The 22,060-nt window shown below is 41.2% G+C and overlaps 1 protein-coding gene across 4 annotated transcripts in view; it reads left to right on the top strand.

The window, feature by feature from the left end:
- Positions 1-22,060, top strand: part of LOC145354743 (RNA-binding motif, single-stranded-interacting protein 3) — a 615,155-nt gene that overhangs the window by 107,031 nt on the left and 486,064 nt on the right. For all 4 annotated transcript variants that reach the window (XM_080206215.1, XM_080206195.1, XM_080206224.1 and 1 more), the window contains exon 2: positions 13,432-13,601. In XM_080206215.1, coding sequence (XP_080062341.1) covers positions 13,432-13,601 — 170 coding nt within the window. The remainder of the gene's footprint in view (positions 1-13,431; positions 13,602-22,060) is intronic.

Raw genomic sequence — 22,060 nt, 5'->3', positions numbered from 1 at the left:
TTCAGCCCATCAAGTCTGCTGCCCATTCAGAGATCATGGCTGATCTAATAATCCTGAACTCCACTTTCCTGCCTTATCCCCATAATCCTCGATTCCCTTACTGAGTAAAAATCTGTCTGTCTCAGCCTTGAACATAATGACAAAACTGGCTTGAGCAGGCACCGGAGTTTGGCGACTAGGGGATTTTCATAGTAACTTCATTACAGTATTAACGTAATGTTACTTGTGACAGTAATAAATAACTGAATATAAACAAATTGGTGCGATCTACAGTATACTGTATACCTATGTTGGAAGACACTTCACTGAAAGCTGTATTGCAATGCATGTCTCCAGTAAGGAAATCTAACCAGATCATGTGATCTGCCAGAGCGAGAAGCCATAAATTGCAAAAGGTGATGATATATCTGTGGAAACTGTCGATCCGGACGTGGCTAGAGTATTGTGCACGATTATAGTGACCATATTACAGCAGGAATTATCCAGACAATAAGGACAATAAACTGACACCAAACTTAAACAAATATGAAATATGAAAAGGACATGAAGAGCCTAGGTTTGTGCAGTGGAGCAGCAGATGCTCAAAAAGGATATTGGTCAAGATTCTTATCAGAATCATTCCCTAATAACATGCCTCGTATACAGTATCCACAGTTATTGACAGCAGAGACAGTGGTTGGAACTTAGCCACTATATGCAAGGAAGAATTCATGACTTTTGGGCCTCACACCATCTTAAGATGTGCTAAAACACTTTGAAGCTGAATTTTGAAGTATGGTGACATTTGTGTGTGGGAAAAGCGGCAGTCAGTTTGCACACAGCAGGTCAGATAATGATCAGAAAATCTTTGCTTCAGTGATACTGGCTCAGGGATAAATATTGAATAGAATGTTTGGGAGAATTTTCCTCCAAACCTTCAAATGGAACCATGGGATCATTTATATCCACTAAGGCGGCAAATGGAGACCAAGGTCACAACCATGGCAGCTCCGATGTTGCAGCACTCCCACACAGCACTGTACTGAAGTGTCAGCCGGGATTATGTGTTCAAATCCCTGGAGAGGAGAGATTGTGGAACAGATGGGAGACCTGGGGTAGAATTTGCAAGGCAGGTTGGCCTTGGACGCAAGTCGTGTTCTGTTTGCTAAATCTTGTGAGAAGGCCAGAGCGGGATTTGTGCTGGTGAGATCTGTGTGAGATCTTCCCTGCCTACCACCAGTGACATCAGCAGAAACCTGATTTTTATGAATTTCAATAAATTTTAATCTAGTGAAACTGCTTTACATCAGAGCGTGCGCCTGTGATCGAGCCTCCCATCCCCCAGTGGCATGATGTCACACAAATAACTATTGGTTTCAAAGACAAAAAATAGTTACGACTATGCCTGTGTGCAGATGTGCCTGGAGGCACCAGGGGTGGAGAGCCAAGGCTGGGCATTTGGAAGTGCCATGGGCACAGCCAGAGAGCACTGAAGTAGATAGTTCCAGGCGGCACTGGCAGGCAAGTGACCTGCCTCCATTGTGGGGGAGGAGCTGGTTTCCCCTTACATCTGGTAATGGTGGTGGGGGAGAGTGGAGAACTCTGATGACCATGTGGTGGGGTTGTGGGGTGCCCCCCAATAGTCCCGTGGTGTGGAGGGAGTGGTCAAACCCATTATTTTAAAGATGGTCCTCTTTATCCATTGGGGGCGAGGTGGGTGAGCTGGGGGAACATATTTTAAATATGCCCTTTAAAGACGGTGCTCTGATCTTTAAATGGATATGGTACAATAATAATTTTTTTTTTCCTTTTCATTCACAGGTTTTAAGTCGGTCCGCCTTGTGTCCAACGAGGGGCATACACACGATGGGTCGTACTTGGGCTGCTCTTGGTTGTTCGAGATTGGCCTAGTGCTTCATGTCGTTAATGTGTGCCTAAATTGGACCAGACACTGGGCAAGATGACAGCTCAGTGACTATCACTGATTGCTGTGCAGACACATGGATTTGGGCCGGTGTCTGTGGGAGTTTGCGCATTCTCCCCGTGCTTGCGTGGGTTTTCTCCGGGTGCTCCGGTTTCCTCCCACACCCCAAAGATGCGCTGTTAGGCTGATTGGCAGGAATAAATTGTCCCTAAATCAGTTGCCCTCAATCTGGATGGCCATAAAACATTAGACAGGCGTCATGGGTGGAGAGGGGGACTGGTGGTGTTGAGATGGTGGCGTTGAGATGGTGGCGTGGGCTTGTTGGGCCGAAGGGCCCGTTTTTTGTTCTTTGATCTCCATGGAGCTGGCCTTGCCAGTCTATCAGGCCCCGCTCCATCGGGGTGAAGCAGTAAACCACATGCACTAACTGCCGGGAAGTCTGGTCTGAAAAGTCGGCTGTGTTTCTGGAGCGATACATGCCGGTTTTCAGTCAGACCCTGACACTTGGCCGTGTTTTTGGAATCTTCCGCCCATCTGTAGAGGCAGTGGAGGCAGGTAGTGTGGCAACATTTATATTGGGAGGAGATGATTGAGTGGGTGTGGCGACCAGCCAGATGGAACGCAGGAATCTGCTGATCCTGTCTGACAGGCAGATCTCTGCTGTTTCTTTCGTCTCTGTGGGAATACATCTGGCCTCAATTTGACCTCTTACCACCAAATTATCCATAGCTCTGTCCAGATCTAGGAACTTGCTCTGAGAAGCAAGATCACTTGATCGCTTTCCGATATGATACAGCCGGCAGAACACTGACTCCTGGACTTGTTCTCACTACAACAGTTGCACTTCATTTAATGGTGGGAACTTTTGAGTGTACTTCAGCAGCTGCTGCCTCAGATGAGTTTGTCAGACAAAGAAACATTGTTCACCATTAATACAAGTGTTCTTGTTTTGGAGGATGGTTTATGCATATAGTCAAGAATGTCTGCGTTGATTGTACACCAAGCATTGCCAGAGAAAGGGTTCTTTCACAAAATCATGAGCAACCACATTGTACTGAATATGAGAAAGATCATTCGCAATAAACAGCCAGTGAAATTATCAGCTGAGCTAATTTAAAATATTGTGGCTTTTGTAAAAATCTGATGGAGCTAGTCTGGAATCAACTATGACTTGGTTTCACTTCTGTTTTGATGGTTAATACACAGACTGTGGCAAATAAATGTTATAGCGTGGAGAGATATCCTCATGGAAAAGTCTGAATGCTTTTTGGGTCCGGTTCTTCCCTCTCTGGTGGTGACTCACTGGAGTGAAGATTCAAAGGAGTCAGCTATCTATTGGTTCATTGCTGTGCGTAATTTAAGTATTGATGAGTTGGTTGACTTGGCTTTGGACCAGGTCTGGCATCAGAGCCAGTCTCAGCAATTCTTACCTAAGATTCAACACGCGTCAGGGGATGGGGGAAAAACAGGAAGACCCGAAAATACTCAGTAGGTCTGGCAGTATCTGTGGAGAAAAAACAGTTAACGTTTCATCAGAATGTTCTGCTGAAGCTTTGGGCTGGAGCTTTGTGGAGTAGGGGAGACATTGCAGAGCTTTCAAAATGGTGAGGGGGACCTAATTTCAGGATTCCAACTCCATTCCTGGGGTTTCCCATTTTTAACAGTGCCTTATATAGGGGGTTGGCTAGTTTAGGTGGCAAGCCTACTTAGCATTCCCAACTTGCCCTCAGAGATATCGTGAACCATAATCTGCACAGGGGAATGTTTTGATAGGTGAGTTCAAGTTTTCCTCATGCCTCTCTTACCAAAGGAGCCCACCCTCCTCCCACTATGGCCCCTCATGCCATCCCCCATGCCAAAGAATATGTTCGCAACCACCCCATGTTCCTTCATGTATCACATGCCAAGCGATGGCACATCCATGCCCATTTACCTTGTATACACAGTATAGAACCATTGGACCCAATAGTGACAGTAAAAAAAAAGTAAGCTTTAAAAAAAAACTCATTCAAAATAAATTCTGAAGAATATGCTTACCTCTGATCAGGGCGCCCGTTGAAAAGGGTGGCCCAATCTCAGTGCAGCTGGCTTTACTGGTGCGATTAGACTCCACCACGCTATATGATGACGTGAAATATGCCCATCTGTTTTTATTTTGATTGCCAGAAGATCTGGAGAAAAACATGCCCAATTTTCAGTCAGACCCTGACACTTCACCACTTTCTGGTAAGATTGCTCCTATTTTCTTGGTAATTTCTCCACTTGCACCATTGTAAGGTCTCAATACCAGCTGAGAATTGAAATTATTTTAAGTCTTGTGTAGAGGTCCCAGGATTCATAAGTACTAAGGTGACGAATCAGAAAGGGAATCAAGATCCTTAAATTAAAAAAAAAATTTGCTCCTGTGTGAGTTGAAGATTATTTACCTGAATTTTGGCTTAGCCTCAGGAATGAGTTCAGAATTCATCGTGGAATACTCTGCCTTCCTCTAGGTGATTGGGTCGGGCACCTCTGATGTGTCTCTACAGGCACTGGTTTCATCTCACTCCATCCACACAATTTAGATAACTAGCAATTTGAGATGGACCTTGCATCCATACATCTGTAATTCTATGGGGATGTTTTTAATTCAGATTTTGAGTCCATTTTCAGTGCTTCTACTGGCCATTAATATAGCTGCTGTGTATTGCTGTGGATAGTGCCAACGATGGCTGATGAACTATCTTCTTAAATGATTAACAATTATACTGCCATTACTGCGGGTTTATTAAAAACAATTTGCATTTGATAATCAGAAATTTCAGAGCCCAAATGTATAATAGCACAGTAACTATTGTGGAAAGCTCATTCTCTTGAATCCATCAACTCTAATTACCAACTGTGGACCCTTATTTGCACATTGCACCATTGATTCTGTAATGCAGTGACCTAATTTAAGGGATAGCATTTGGTATTATTAAAGTAACAACGGGGTGGAGGCGTAATCTGAAACAAATCAAAATGATGGATTGTGAATGGGAAGTGGTAGTGGCCAAAATAATGTGGGAAAGTCTGGGCCTGGGAATTCCGTTTAGCAATCTTTCCAGTGGAGGTGGAGGGAGCATCATTTTTCCGTTGTAAACACGTTGTCTGACTGCAGAATGTCGCAGGGGATGTGGCCAGGAAGGCTTGTTCCTGGAAGTCATGTGAGAATATCTCTGACGCACCCAATTCTTGGCAAAAGAGCTTGCAGAGTAAAGTTCTGTTTATAGTTTTTCTTAATGTAAGCAAGCTTGCTTTAGTCTTCAGAGCCACCTGAATATTACCTAACCCAGCATGGGGTTGGATGTGTGGCAGATATCTTTGGGCATTGAATGTAACCCTGCAAAATTATCAAGCCTCCCCCAAATTCTGCCCCCCACCCCTGTCCAGTTTCCTTGTATGGATGGCTGTAGACCTGGAATTCTTTTAGAAGTTAATATTGTAATGTTGCTGATTACTCTAATCTAACCAGGTGACACCGTGAATAATTGAGGACCCACCATTGACCTATGCTAAACAAGTGATTCAACAGACATCAATAGCTTGAAACCAATTTCAACATATCTTTGTGTGACATAATAGCGCCTCACTTACCCCCTAGAAATTGCTCCATTGCAGGTACTTTATCCAACTGCCTCTGGGGCATCTGTTAATTTCTCAGACCTAATGTGATACCCACTTCCTTTTTTAAAATATAATTTATATAAAATAAAACCACATTTTAAAACTAATTCTACTCTTCCTATTTGAGGGTATCTTTTGTCACTGGTTAGGCAGTAATCCACCTGCGACTGTAAGGCCACGCTCCTGTTGATGTCACCAATGGTGGACGTCAAGAGGCAATCAGAAAGTGATTGCAGTACAAAATAGTCGGGTGCAGATCTCCGGGACTCGAGCAAGTTTCCTCAAGGGGAGACCCAGACTCCGAGAAGAACTTTCCCATTATTTTCCCTTTTCCTGTGGGAAGGTGGCTGGTGTGCATTCAATGAATCATCAAAAATTCAGACCAGAGTGGAGAAGAGGAGATGAAGGGCAGAATTTTCCCATCCTGTCCATCACGAGAATCGAAGCGGGTGGGACACGGACCATGCAAAGGTCTGTTGACCGCTCGGGCGATATTTTCTGACCTTGGGGTAAGTGCGGCTGAAAAATCCAGCCCAAAAGTTTTCTTTTAGAACATAGAAAACATAGAAAATAGGTGCAGGAATAGGCCATTCAGCCCTTCGAGCCTGCACCACCATTCATTATGATCATAATTGATCGTGCACTTTCAGTATTCCATGTGTTCTTTTAAAATGCTACAAGTTGTTATGATTCTGGAAATGCACTGCCTGAATGGGTGGTGGAAGGAAATTTGACTGTAACTTTCAAAAAGGAATTGGATATATACTTGAATAGGAAAGAAACTGCAGCACAGTACAGGTAAAAAGAGGTGAGGTGGACTAAATGGATAGCATTTTCAAAGATCTGGCACAGGCACAATGAGCCAAATGGTCTCCATCTGTGCTGCAAAGTTACTCGATTCTATAATTAGTGCACCCTTGACACTGGTTGTCCTGAAATTAACTTCAGCTCATGAGAACAGGTGGGTGGTAACAGATGAGCTACCTGATGTACTTCAATGGCTTTGACCAAAAGGAAAATTGGCCAGGATATAAAACTGACAGCCGATCCATCACTGCCCATTCATGCGTCCCATCCAAAGTTGAATTCCATCCTCCACATCAAGGACGAGTGCTGTCCGAGTGCATCGAAGAGCTGCTCCAGCACCTCCAAACAAGGCCCAGGAGAGGTGAGGGGATGGTTGTAGACAGTTCCAAAAATCAGGGCTTGTGGACTTAAAACTAAAGCCCTGTCCTTAGAGGAATAAGGTCAGCTAAAGGTCTGGGGGTTCCCTTAGGACAAGGGTGACTTACCCTCTTCAAAATGGCAAATGAAAACTACGGCAGCAGGAAGAAAAATATACCAAGCATCATGTCAACCATTCACTGTTCATTTAAAATCGCTAACTGGATTTTCTTTCCATGACTGATGTCCACTGTTTATTCTAAACATATGATTTATCTTTGTTTTGAGTGCATTTGATTTATTTATAAAATGTATCTTATTTTCCTCTAATGATATATGTTACAAAAGTCAAGTGCACTGTTTGTTTGCAGTTGTCTGTAATACTTCTACATGTGTGTGCCTCAACCGTAAACTGATGTAAATCTATACATGGGAATTGGAACATAGTGTAACTGTGAGGCAGCAGATAGGATTTACTCAACAAGTATTTCACACTTCTATTATTGGCTGGATTGAAAAGTTTTATTATGTTCACTGCTTCACTTCATTAAAAAAAACTATTAATTAACTGCACTTTAAAACAGTATTCAACTGTTTATTTGATGGGATTTTTAAAAAACTCTCAGTAAAATATAATGACCAAATTAGATTAGGTTCTGAATTATTGGTTACCATCTTGAGATAATGCAACAAGTTAACAAGTGAAGTAGTCATGTTGACAATTGGGTTCATGAATACAAACAGAATGCAATGAAGGAAGGTCCCAGGATGCCTTATTGGTGAATAATAAATAGTTGATGTCAGTTGGGACAGCAATGACGGCACCATAATTACCCCAGTAACCTTTGGGCATAGCGAATCAAAAACATTAAGAGACCTGCTGGTGACTGATACTTACTTCTGCTAGTTTAGAAAGTTTACTGGCTGTAGGATAGCAAGTAGGGTCAGGATGGGGTCAAACTTGGTACTAGGCAGTGGAGAAGGCATCGGACAAACCTTTGCATCCTCCTCGAAGCCAGCCCCATGCGCATTCAGGCAAAACTACTAGGTTGGACTGGATACGGTGTCTGGAAGGCTGAAAACCATCTCTCCCACCAAGTATTGCTTTCTCAACTCTCAAATAGCAAGTGTTCCAGGGGAGGACAAAGAAAGTGCTGCAAAGACACTCTGAAACTCTTCTTGAAGGATGGTTCAAAATGGTGGCCAGTTATCATCTCTCCTCCTCCTGCCCAAAATGAATCACTTCTACACTTCACTACATTAAATTTTATCTGCTACATTTCACCAGCCTGTCTATATCCTCTTGACATCTCTCACTATCCTCCTCATGGTCACGATATTTCTAAGTCTTATCTTCATATTTTGAAATTGTGCTCTGTATGCCCAGGGTCTGGGTTATTAATATAAATCAAGAAAAAAAATGGGTCCTCTATATACCATCCCCTAGCGAGAAGAAGGAACACAGTGATCGGCTGAAGTTTTGTTTTCTTTCTCTGCTTGGTCTAAGTCAGAGTTTGTAATAGTTTAGTTATATCGGATACATAGCCCTGTAATTGTCACAGTTTGCTAAACATACAGTAAGAACTTGTAATTATATGATGATGTGGAGATGCCAGCATTGGACTGCAGTGGGCACAGTAAGAAGTCTTATAACACCAAGTTAAAGCCCAACATGTTTATTTGGAATTACAAGGTGCTCCTTCTATCAAGTGAGTGGACATGTGGGTTCACAAACGCTCACCTGAGAAAGAGCATCTCTCCGAAAGCTTGTGATTCCAAATAAACGTGTTGGACTTTAACCTGGTGTTGTGAGACTTCTTATTGTATTTATATTGCACATTTAATACAATAAAATGTCCAATCATACTTCCCAGCAGCATTATGAAACAGTGTGTCACTGAGCCAGATGAGGAGATATAGGCCTGGATTTTCATTACTGAGGCGAGTAGCAGGAGTCAGGAAAAGTCCCAGCTCACACTGCCCATCTCAGGAGAACGTGCCTAACATGCAGACCAGAAATAATGGGTGGGATTTTCTGGCCGCACTCACCACAATACCCAAAAATCCCACTCAAAGTCGATGGAACTTTGCCTGGTCCATATCCTGCCCGCTAAGATTCCCGTGGTGCTCAGAATGGGAAAATTCCACTCAATAAGTTTCCATTGATGTGCTGCATACATTAAGTAGAAGTCAGGTACCAGTTCTCAATTTTTTGAATTGAGTGTTGAATGCATTAACTGCTAATAATTATAGGCAGGGTAACAGTTTGCAGCAAGCTACAAGCAGGGATGGAGGCAGTCCTGACTCCCTTTGTGGGTAAATGTACCAACCGTTGTGGTTCTTGGCTGAGCAGAACAGAAACAAAAACAGCAAAAGCAAAATACTGCAGATGCTGGAAATCCAAAACAAAAACCCCCTCCAGAATGTTGGAAACAGTCAACAGGTCGGTAGCAACTGTGCCAAGAGAAATGGAGCTCACATTTCAAGTCAATAGCTTTTCGGAACTGGAAGATGGTAATAATAAACAGCTTAAGTCAGCCGGAAAAAAAGGGACAAAGAACCAAAGGAAAAGGTCTGTATTGAGGTGCAGGACGTGAATAAAAAAATGGCAACAACATGCAGATCCTTGTTTTCACGTTCTTCATGTCTGCTGGGTTTCCGCTGGGTGCTCCAGTTTCCTCCCACAGACTGAAACATATGCTGGTTAGGTGAATTGGCTATGCTAAATTCTCCCTCCCTGTACCCGAACAGGTGCCAGATTGTGGCGACTAGGCAATTTTCACAGTAATTTTATTGCAGTGTTAATGAAAGCCAACTAATAAATAAACTTTATAAACTTCTCCTTATTTTTCATTAGCAATTGTGTAGAATAATGCACACATGGTAATAATACAGCTCTAGAATCTCTACAGTAGAGCCGGAGGCCATTTGGTCCATCGCATCTGTTTTGACCACAATCCCACCCAGGCCCTATTCCCATAACCCTCATTTACCCTGCAAATCCCCCTGACATTAGGGTCAATTTAGTGCAGCCAGTCAACCTAACCTGTACGTCTTCAGACTGTGGGTGGAAACCCATGCAGATATGAGGAGAAAGTGCAAACTCCACACACACAGCGACCCGAGGTCGGAATTGAACCTGGGTCTTTGGTGCTGTGAGGCAACAGTGCTAACACTGTGCTACCCTATGGTTAGAAAATAGCAATTCCTCTAACTCAGTGAGCAATGCCACCAAGTATTATTATTACTAATTATAATTATAATTTATACGTGGGCCCTACAAATCAACAAATAATTCATTTCTAATTGTAGTTCATTCAACCAACTTTACGTTGACTACCAAAGGATCAATCTACATAAATCGATTATCTGTATATCACTTTTAAAGATCTGGCACAATGCCTGTAATGGTCTGTTTCTAAACTTCTATGATTTAAAAGTTTGAGCTGGCTGAGTATTATTTGCTGTTAAATCTATTTAACACAGCCTGGAACACTCTCACCTGATTTAAGAGAAGTCCAATTTGAAAGCCCTTTTACAATGCTTCACTGCCACAAAGCTATATTTTAGTTTGAACGAATTGTACAATTAAGTTTCCACTGTTGAAGCCTTGTGTTTGCATTTCTAACATCACCATTTTGGTTTAAACATTTCACACCTGTGTCAAATTCTGTGAATTAACCAGACGTAAACCAGCTGGAACACAGTGGGAGTTCAGCTGAGTGGTAACATTATCTGCAATTAACATAGAAAGAAATCAACAACTCCCAGTCAACAAGAGGCCTCACCAGCAGCTGCTACTGATCATCTCCAATCAATGAAAGTGTTACATTTAAAAAAACAATGTGGTTGGAATTGTGTGTGTCAGGTTAGGATAGAAACAAAAATGGCTGATAAATTCCTGATAGTAAACATTCACACACAAGTCATGGTCATTTGGGAGAGGTAATAGAGTGTGACTGAAGGCTGTGGAGCTGTCTGCTTGCAAAATGTCTGCACTTCCACGAGAGGAGAGAAGACAGTCGAATCTGGCACCAACCACCACTTAAAGCTACTGTTTTAAAATCCAGTTAAACAAGAGGCAGACCAGACTCTTTGGAAGGGAAAATATGGAGAGCAACGCCCTGGAAATTTGAAGATAACCCACAAAGAGCTCTTACTGCAAGGGAATAATAGTTTGTTATTGGTCAAAGGACAGTGGTAGCTGTCAGTACTGTTCAAATAACAACTCATGGATTTATTGTTGCCACGAGCTGCTTGTTGTTGTGGTATGTTATTGGTACTGCTGTATTTAAATGACATGTTTGGTGTTGATATTGGTGTAATGTACTTTTGTATTTGTAATTGTTTTGATAATAAAATAGTTCAGGGCTGGTTTAAAAACACAAGAGGCAGGATATTTTCAATGTTTAGTAAGAGGTAGAGAACAATGTCAAGGTTTGTCATGAGGTAGTTCACTTGGTATGAATGCTTCATCTAATAATGGACAGATGACAAAGTGTTTGCCTCAGCTTTCTATTAACACCAGCGCTTTAACCCTTGAATAAATTGCTGCACTCAGGGTAATCACTAGCCAGGTTTATTTCAGAAAGTGGAATACGTAGGTCAGAGTTTAGATGTCAAAGGAAGTTTCTCTGCCCAATTCTCCTTTATTTCCCCTCACTACACTATCCAAATTCAAGTGATCATGCCAAATAAAAGGCCAACCCATAAAGTTTAATTCCACATACCTGTCATTGCCTGCGTGGTAAACATAATTGCAAAGAAGTTATAAAGATGTTGAATATCATGGCTAAAATGTATTAAAGTTGTGAGTTTGTTATTGAAATCAGTTTAGTTTGGCACAATGCCTGATATTCACATTCTTTTGTAATATTTTCTCATTAGCAAAAATGAATGATGTACATCAAAATACCTGTCAAGTTATGAATATCAAAAATGTAAATAAAATTCTGGGTAGAGGCTCAAAACTAAAATAAAAGCAAATGTTCCTTTAGGCCTCCCAGGAGGTGGAGATCTTGAACATGTCAGAACATAATCAAACAACAGGCAAATCCAGCTTTTGCTGGTTCTTGACAGATACTATGTTGTTTGAAAAACATGACAACGTTGCAAAATGGGTGAATTAAATTCTTTCCCACGATTTATTTAAAGGGCCAATATGCTTCAAGTTAGGCCTGTGGGGAAAATCCTACCTGCCTATATGCAATTACCAGAAGCAAGAACAGCAGCTATCACATTGCCTCCTCTAACTACAGCTAGCATTATGCTTGACGCACAGGTCAACAAGCAATTTTACAATCTGGGTCTAATTTTGCGTTATTAGGTTGCAGTTGAATCAGCCTCCTCTTTAGTTGTTTTTGATGTTACTTTTCAAGATACGGTCTTATGTTGAGTACATTGAACTCTGGATTTGATCCTAACTAGCACGATATTGACATGCCTCATCCATTTTCAGTAAGACTTAAGACTGCAGAATGCTGATTGCAGCTGATCTTTAGGGTCTGTTTTAAAACAAGTTTAGGCTGTGCAATTTAAAGGGCATTTTGTGAAAATCCATTTGATATCCGTGTTTGTGGAAGGAGTGGATCAATAAATGATTCTTGGAAGTTGACATGCAATTCTTTCAGTTTTTCTTCGTAAGGTTTGCACATTGATTTTTGTGGATCCAGACTTTGGACCTTGATTTTGTATTATGTATTTCTCTATTTACTGACTATTTTGCACCAGGCTGATCTTCACACAGTTTACAGGTTAAGAATATGAGTTGTCAAGTGGAATGACAATAAAGAAGAAAAAAACATTGGAAGGGCATCATTTTTTACAAGATGTGCCTTTATATAAAGTAGAGTGGGATAAAATTCAATAAATTATTTACATAATTTAAATATAAGTCCAATTTTGAAGACTGGGTGGTAGGCTAGGGCACAGCACCTATATCATAGAGATCTGCGACGCAATCTTGCTGGCTGCTCACTCCCTGCCGCTGCTCCAGCTGGGACAGAGAATTTGGCGCTCAGCCACATCTCCGTTTACTGCAGCTGGACCAGAAAATCCTGCTGGCGTGAATGGCCAGAAAATTCAGTCCCTGGTTTTTAGCTGGTGAGATGGAAATGTCGAATCCGACAAGTTTGGGTAATTTTAACTCCGTCTTTAATGTGCCCAGATACGTAGCAAAATAGTCCGATAATTCAGCATTAATTGACGTTAAAAATTGACAGTCTTAATCAGAAAGGCTATAACGAGCAAAAGGTGATGCAAAATGGAGCTGTCACACTGGTGTCTTGAGGTTGTGTTTAAACGTAAGTACAAACTGGGCAGAACTTTATTGGATACCTAGTCAGTCTACACTTGTCCTGGGAGCACTTGATGCCAACATGGTGCAGAAAATAACTGTTTTCTAGTGAAGGAATTCCAAATCTAAAAGGATTTTTGAATGTATCAGTTAGATTTTATAAAGTCATGACTACATAAATCTTTAATAATATGTTCTTTGAAAGCCTTTCTTCCAGTTTCACTTTAAAGTTCTTTTAGGTGTATCTGCCAAGAAGATTACACTTTTAATGAGATGCGTGCAGGATTAGAAGCACATGTTGTTACCACGATGGAAAGATAAACAGGGCACGTGACAAGGGGTTAAATGGGAAATAGAAAGATATTGCTGCAAAGGTTAATTACTATATTCCTCACGTAGTTTGTATTTTTTTCATGCATTTCAGCAATCCTATGCACCAGCTCCTCACCCTATGGCTCCTCCCAGTCCGAGCACAAACAGCAGCAACAACAGCAGCAACAACTGCAGCGGTGAGCAGCTGAGTAAGACAAATCTCTACATTAGGGGTCTGCCACCAGGCACCACCGATCAAGATCTCATCAAGCTCTGCCAACCGTAAGTTCCTCTTTTCCTTCCTTTTTTAAAGAGCTTTCTCATCCACAGAAACATGTTCCTTCATCTTTTGACTGACTTCAGAAAGGCAGTACCATGACACAGAGTGGTAAAGATCATTTTTCTGTCTCATGATCCTCACCTGACCACGTCAGATATGAAATTTTCTCACTCTTCAGCCATAACTATATAGTCTAATACCTGCCAATGACATGGGAAGATTTTCTTTAAGTGTGGTTGCAATAGTTTTCCCACTTTGAAGAGGATACGCAATCATCTCAAAAGATATCAATTGCAAGATAAATCGCTTACTACGTTTTGCTAAGACAGAGACCTTTTATGCTGCTGGTTTGTAATTTTCAATGTTAAACCTTCCAAGGGTTATATCCCAAGCTGCACAGGCTGTTCACAAGGTTCATCTTGCGCTACAGCTCATGTGCATGTGATTGTTGCGCAGCTCTGCGTGTCAGAGCAAATGTTCCCATTTAAGAGTTAAATCCAGGTTTAATATTGAACTGAAATCAATCCATTTACATGTGAAAACGGGTTTCCATAGGTTAGGGTTCAGATCATAAACTCATAAATATGTTATGAAGTTGGAGCAGACCCAAACTTTATTTGATTTTGGCATTAGTATGAGCATAAGGTGTTTCACCCCAGATGTGATTCTATTGACCCACTAGGCAGTTTTATTAAAACAAACTTTATTTCAGAGCACAGTTAGAATATAATAAGATTTAGCGCAACTTTTACCAATTAAAATACGTAAGACAAAGTACAATTCTCAACAGCTACCTATTTCTGTAATTTCAATTTAAGCAATATCCATAGAACCATAGAACACGACAGCACAGAAACAGGCCTTTTGGCCCTTCTTGGCTGTGCCGAACCATTTTTCTGCCTAGTCCCACTGACCTACACCTGGACCATATCCCTCCGCACTCCTCTCATCCATGTACCTGTTCAAGTTTTTCCTAAATGATAAAAGTGAGCCCGCATTTACCACTTCATCTGGCAGCTTATTCTACACTCCCACAATTTTCTGAGTGAAGAATTCCCCCCCAATGTCCCCTTTAATTTTTCCCCCCTTCACCCTTAACCCATGTCCTCTAGTTTTTTCCTCCCCTAGCCTCAGTGGAAAAAGTGGAAAAGGAAATCCCTATAGTTATACATCCTCCTTCAGAATCAATTAGCAGCAAAAACAGTACGCTCGCTTTTTAACCCCTCTGGACAGATACTGAAAGACATCTGCCTTCTGACTCCCATACACTGTTTCCAAAGAAAGGTATGCCTTCAAGCAGCAGAACCTCAGAGAAAGAGACCTATTTTCTGGAAGATCCCAGTCTCCAAATTCAAAGGGAGAAAGAGAAAAACAGATAGCTATTTCTTCTCTCTGCAGAACCCAAACAACAACTGAACTGGGTTTCTCTCTGTGAGCTTAGCCCTTCCCAATCACATGGCCTTTCCTGACAAAATCCAAATCAAGCCCACTCTGACAACCCCCGGGGGAAAACACTAAAATAGCAACTCGGCATTAGTCCAGATTAAAACATTTTAGCAATTATGATCAATTATCCTGCTGCAGTAACAACATGGACTGCCAGTTACAGACAAAGCGGCACTGATAATAAATCAAACTGCTAAAACAAATCCTGCGCAAAAAACATGACATAAATATATCTCTTAAAGGCACAGTATAGACGCAGCCGTTTTCCGCCTAAATTATGGTCATGATGCAGGAGCAATCTGAATAAATTCCAGGTCATCATCATTAGATCTAGTAAAGTATCATGTTATTGTTGTGCTTGAAGAGGAAGTGTGCATTGAAAGACATTTAAAAGGTAGTGCAAGCTGGTATTATACTGATTGTATTAATTTTTTAAAAATTCAAAAGCAGTAACCCAGCCAGAGTGTCATTCTTCCACTCTTCACCACTACCTCATTAAAATACATTATTTTAAACCCCATCAGCTAAGTACAGTCTCTAGGATTTTATTTGCAGACTCCCTGAACAATGCAGTAGTTTGCAGGGAGGAAGAGCTCATTTACAGATGGAATACAGCATATGATTGAAATACCTTGGCACAAAAACATAAAAAGGTAAGTATCTACTCTTAGCTGGCAGGGTGTTTGCCTGTATTTTGCAGTTTATGACTTGCAATCCTCAGGAAAGTGGTCCTTTTAAATCACATGCATCGTTTTAATTCAGAGGACTGAAATTTAAGTAAAACATGCCACGTGGGTTATTATTGCTTCACATTTAAAAATTCCTAGATCTAACTGCACAATCATAGAATTCTACAATGCAGAAGAAGGCAATTTGGCCCGTCAAGTGCGCACTGAACCACAATCCAACCCAGACCCTATCCCCATAATCCCATGCATTTACCCTGCTAATCCCTCTGACACTAAGGGGCAATTTTAGCATGGCCATTCCACCAAACCCACACATCTTTGGACTGTGGGAGGGGAACATGCAGACACAGGGAGAATGTGCAAACTCCACACAGACAGTCACCCAAGGCAGCAGTGCTAACCACATGGCCACTCTGCCTCCAATGATGGAGGTTGCTAGTGTTCTTTTGGTTTGAGTCTTACCAGGATATACTCATAATTATAATAAAGTTTTTTTTTAGTGAAATTAGTTTTTTAAAGTTTCAAGTTTGATTCCCTAAGCGTGTTGAGTTAGCAGCAAGGATTTCAGTGCAGCATTACAGTTGTCTTGAATATCCTTGAACTCGGGCCCTAAAATCAGGATGTTCCAATGCCTGTTGGTTGATGTTGAGTGACAGCAGCATTTGACTTAGCTGTGATGCCACAACGGATGAATAGTGTACAGACAATCACTTCGCTGATGCTTAAAGAAAAGCAATTGGAAGAAGTGTCAGTGTGATTGAATCTCAACAGCAACTAGTGCCTTTGGGAAAATAGGAGAGGGAAAAGGAGAAAAGCAGTTTAAGTGTTTAAATAAAGAAGCTGGAAAGAAATGTAATTAATGTTTGTGCTGCTGATATATTAGTGAGTTTATTTAGTGTATTGCAGAACCATGCATATCAAGAAGCTTCCAGCTTTCAATTATCAGTCAGCTGAGTTAACATTGGCGCCTGTACTTAGTTACACAGCCTAAAGTGATTTAGGGTTCTGGACCAGAGACCATTGCTGAAAACTGTATGTGTGGATTCCAGACATGGATAGAATTGAACACTTGTGATTTCCTCCTACGATTACATTGTGTGTTGCTGTTGACTGCTGAAGGATACATTAACAATGACCATTTATCAGTTCAGGGGAGAAAACCCCAATGAAAGATTGTGCTTATACCTAACAGAAAGAGAGACTTGCAATAATATAGCACCTTATTGTGTCTTAGAGAAATAACCTAAATATCGTCACACACTCTATACTATTCTGAACTGCAGTGATTGCTGTTATGTAGATAAGCATTGTTGTCATTCTACCCACAACAAAGCTTGCAAAATCAGATGGAGATTAATGACACTGGTAAAATTCTTTCTGAATTCCATACTCTCCTTCAAATAGTATGTTGTGAAATTTGACACCCCCTTCAATGAATGGGGCTTTGCGGGTGTCATCCAAAGAACTGCTTCTGTGTTGAATGTAGCACTTCTTCAGTATTGTCAACTTCGTTCCAGAGTGGGGATTGAATGGCACCTTTCAGACCCAGAGGTGAAAGTGCTTTCATTTGACTCGAATCTTTATCTATTAAAAAAAATTGCTTTTAATTTTGCCTGCTTTTTTGGGGATTTTAAAACTAAAAGGAGGGTTCATCTGGCCTCTGAATAGGAATTTCTGTCACCTCATGGCAGAAGATAAACAGCTCCTTTTGGGAAAAAGAATTACACCTTGAATGTCACGCAAGCTTTCCTCTCTATGCTACTTAAATTGTATTTTCGTAACAGCAGAAAATATATGTAACCTAATTGCATGTGTGCCCATTGCAAGAGGCTGGTAGCATTTCCATTTGGAGACTGCTCGTGCATTTTTTAAATACATAGGAGAGAAAACAGTTATTCAGTGTGTCATGTTTTCAGATGACAAGTTTCCGTCTTATTTCATTTAATTTCCTACTTTGCCTTTGAAGTCATGTGGGTGTTTGAAGTTCAAAGAGACTGTAGTGAGACACTTCAATAGAAAATTACAGTCTTCAGAGTAGCTGTTTTCTTAACAATGACATACATTCTAAGTAATAACAGGCCATTTGAATGAATGTACAAACACTGTTAAGGCTGTTAAGATCTTACATTTTTTGCTGTGATAATTTAGATTGCCAGAAAAATGACACCAGACTGTCAGGAATTTTGAAAGATTATTGCGGATTAAGTAGTCTTTCTTTGTACTGCTAAAGTCAAAATAAACTTGACAACGTGCTTTAACTCACCTGCAGTCTAGGATTTCATGGAAAACCAGCACAGAGCTGCTCCTTGTCACTGGACTAGATTTGAGAACAAATGGCTGAATCTGAATTCAGACTGTGGGCCTAGATTTCTGTTTCCAATTGTTTATAAAGTGCGGGATTTGGCTTCTTTTAAATTGTATTTTTTTTTACCTTTATTGCCAGATCCTTTCTATTGCCCTGAATGCTAAAGGATAGGGATTCCTTGCCTGTTGACTAGGCGAATTTCTTTAATCGCTGCTTTGTTGCCCAGTTCACAGTTGTAGCAAATTCTGTTTTACCTCCTTTATTGTCACGACGTGAAACCTATGTTCCAATGGCTTATGAACCCTGCTTAGAGGACAGTGCATAGAGTCAACCTACCCTTCTGCTTGAAATTGTTCTCCAATTAATCCTAATCTCCTGCTCTTTCTGCATCATGTTGCACAGTTCTCCTTCACATATAATTCCTTTTAAAAAGTTACTATTGAAACTGCTCCTACCACTCGTTCAGCAGTGCGGCAGCCTGCAGGAAGAAAATGGTTTCACTTTCGCAGTTGACACCATCCTTCTGTTGATGGCCTGATCCGCAGCATTCTCCTCCTATTTACCTTGGCTTTGCAAGAGGAGCACTGAAAAGATCCCACTTGCAATTTGCAGAGGCTGCAGCCCGTGTAGAGATGCAAGGAGGAGAGAGGGTAACCCGTTCTAGCATAGCATTTGCAAGGTTCAGAGAGACATGGCAAAGTCAGAATTAAAGAGTAAAGTTTATTTATTAGTCACAAGTAAGGCTTACGTTAACACTGCAATGAAGTTACTGTGAAATTCCCCTATTCAGCACACTCCGACACCTGTTCGAGTCATTGCACCTAACCTGCATGTTTTTCATACTGTGGGAGGAAACGAAAGCACCCGGAGGAAACCCATGCAGTCATGGGGAGAATGTGCAAACTCCATGCAGTGTCCCAAGCTGGGAATCGAACCCGGATCCCTTGCAGTGCTAACCACTGTGCCGTGCCCATTTTTAGAGATCAGTTTTCACCACAACTTGACACGTCAACATGAAGAGCGAAATGTATTGATGAGAAAGTCAAATTTATCATGGTGTTTTTAAATCATCTTTAAAATTCCAGGTATGTTCAACCAGTGTCTCAGCGGTGGACGAGACAAGGTGGGATAAATTGCAATTTTTCATTGCATGACAGCTGTCACACAGTGCGAATGGGGTCAATGATTGTCATTTCTTTGGACGATCAGGATTTAGGCATGGAATCGACATGTTCATCTCACAACTAGCACACTGAGTTGGGCTGGATCTTACAGCCAGATTTGAGATCGGTCTGAATCAGTCCAAAACCCTGGAGTTAAATGATTAATTCTGAAATTAGATTCACATTCAGTGGGATTGACTTGTAAAATCCAATATTAATTTGGAACACTAAACAAGACATTTGTTTCTTTTGTTCCTTAACAGCCCTGACCTACTTCTCTGACAGTTGCTTAAACAATTGACATTGCTTTATATTAATTGGTATTATCACCAAACCATTACAAATCAGTGATGTGACAGAGCAGCCCCTCAGCAGATGATACATGGAGAACTTAGCCAGTTCTTTGTTCTTTCCCTACTGCTTTTCATTCGATCAGACAGTGAAGCTGAAGTGCAATTCCAATTAAACTTTCTTTTAATATAATCTTCTTTGCAAGGAGAAAAATAATTAGTTAACATTGGGTTAAGAGCTCCTGCTGGATCGGCAAGTTTATTGGATGCTGGGTTGAACTGTACACATTTAGAAGATCCCACATCCAGCCCCTGGCCTGCACTGAGTTATTCGATCTTGGACTGGATGGTGGAGGAATGCTGCGATTGACCTCAGCATTCCTGAGTTAAAGAGCAGAAAAGTTCCTAATTGCTTTCTTGCAGCAAATCCTGCTGGAAGTGTAATTATATGGACGTTGGGTAAGGACATGGTTGAGCTCCAGTATGATGCTTGCCAGCAACTATAGTCGTAACTTGAATATGAGTAATGGTGGCCTGAATGAAATACCAGTGAGTAACCCTGTGGAACTGTACTCTAGCAAGGAGCCAACACCTTCAGGGTAGAGTAGAGAAAATTGGGAAGAGGAGAAAAAGGGAAAAAAAATGCCTTGTTACTGAAATGTATAAGCTTTACAATCATAGAATTCCTATAGTACAGAAGGAGGCCGTTTGGCCCATCGAGACTCTATCAACTACAATTCCACCCAGGCCTCTTCCTGTAACCCTACACGTTTACCCTGCTAATCCCCCTGACACCAGGGTCAATTTAGCATAGCCAGTTAACCTAATCTGCACATCTTTAGACTGTGAGAGGAAACCGGAGCACCCGGAGGAAACCCACACAGACACAGGGAGAATGAGCAAACTCCACACAGGCAGTGACTCAAGGCTGGAATCAAACCTGGGTCCCTGGTACTGTGAGGCAACAGTGCTAACCACTGTGCCACCATGCCGTCCAATATTCCAATTGGCAGAGTTCATACATAACTGCTTATTATATTTCCCAGTCCACTATTACTTTTAGCAGTCGTTAATCCATTTAAAATAAACAAGTTAATATTTTACTAAAAATAATGTCGAGAGGAATGTAGTACTATTGCTTAAGTGTTTGTCATAAATTCTGCTGATTAGAAATCTTGCCTCACAGCTGTTCATCTCACTGCAGGATGCTTAGAAATTGTTGTTTGTGATCTTAGTTTTCCAATGCATAGTAAATTTAGACTGTATCCCTCTTCCTTGTTTTCACTAAAGGGTAATCTGTTTTAACAGTATCCATTTAAAGGAAGTGTTAAAGTAAAAGAACAAGTTGGCACAGGTCCAGCATGAGGCAGAGCAGGAGATAATTGTAAACAGCAACTAAACTGTTTCACTCCACTAACAGCATTGACACATCAGCAACTCTTAAACACCAGGAAATGGCAGAGGACAAGGAAAAGGAACAGTAGAGAGAGAGGACCAAGCAGCTCTGTCATCAGCGTGTCTACTCAAACTAATTGGACCACTGTATGTCAGACCCTCCGAGGATTAAAATTTGCCTCGGGAGAGAAGTAAAAGATGAATGATGCCATCCCTTGGAACTGCAACTGAGCAAAATTCCAGTTGTTCATCGCTAGAAAAGGGTGAATGCTGAAATGGTCTATGACCATCAGCAAAGCATTGTGGATGTGAGTGCCATTATTTCTGAGGAGAGCTATTTCAAAGGGAAATCATTGGTTGCTGACACATATAGCCTGAAGACAAGTTTAATATTTGGATCTTTGATATCGCCAATGAACCATGGCGCATCATATTGTCTTTTCTTATTCTTTCATAGGATGTTGGTATCACTGACATAGCTAGCGTTTATTGCTCATCCCTGATTGCCTTTGACAAGGTGGTGATGAGCTGATTTATTGAACCACTGTAGTCCATTTGGGTTAGGTACGCTTGACAGTACCGTTAGAAAGGGAGTCCCACATTTTTGACCCAGTGGTACTGGGACCATCGATACTTGCAGGTGATGGTGGTCACATGTGGCTGCAGCCCTTGTCTTTGTAGGTGGTAGAGATTGCAGATTTGAAAAGTTCTGTTGAAGATTGGCAGTTTGTTGCAGTGCATCTTGTAGATGGCACACACTTACCACTTTGCACTGAGCTGGTGGTAAAGGGGTGAATGTTTAAATTGGTGGATGGGATGATCAAGCAGTTAGTTTTGCCCTGGCGGGTGTCAAACTTCAGCTGCACTCATCCAGGCAAGTAGAGAGTAGTCCATCACACTCATGTCATGCCTTGTAAATGGTGGACAGGCTTTGAGGGGTCAAGAGGTGAGTTACTTGCTGCTGAACAGATAGTCTCTGATTAGCTCTTGTAGCCACAGTATTTAATATGGCTAATCAATCCAGTTTCTGGTTGGTGATGACAAATATGCCTAAAATATTTGAGATCCACAGGGCATAATTTTCTACAGAGACCTATATAATTGTTATAGTGACAGGACATGCAAAATGGAGAAAACCAAAGAAAGAGCAATCTAGAGATGTGCAGGTTAGGT

The sequence above is a fragment of the Carcharhinus amblyrhynchos genome, chromosome 2, assembly GCF_965287045.1.
Source record: "Carcharhinus amblyrhynchos chromosome 2, sCarAmb.v2.hapA, whole genome shotgun sequence".
Taxonomy (NCBI): domain Eukaryota; kingdom Metazoa; phylum Chordata; class Chondrichthyes; order Carcharhiniformes; family Carcharhinidae; genus Carcharhinus; species Carcharhinus amblyrhynchos.
The sequence above is the reverse complement of the archived record's forward strand: the minus strand, read 5'-3'. Positions and strand labels throughout refer to the sequence as shown.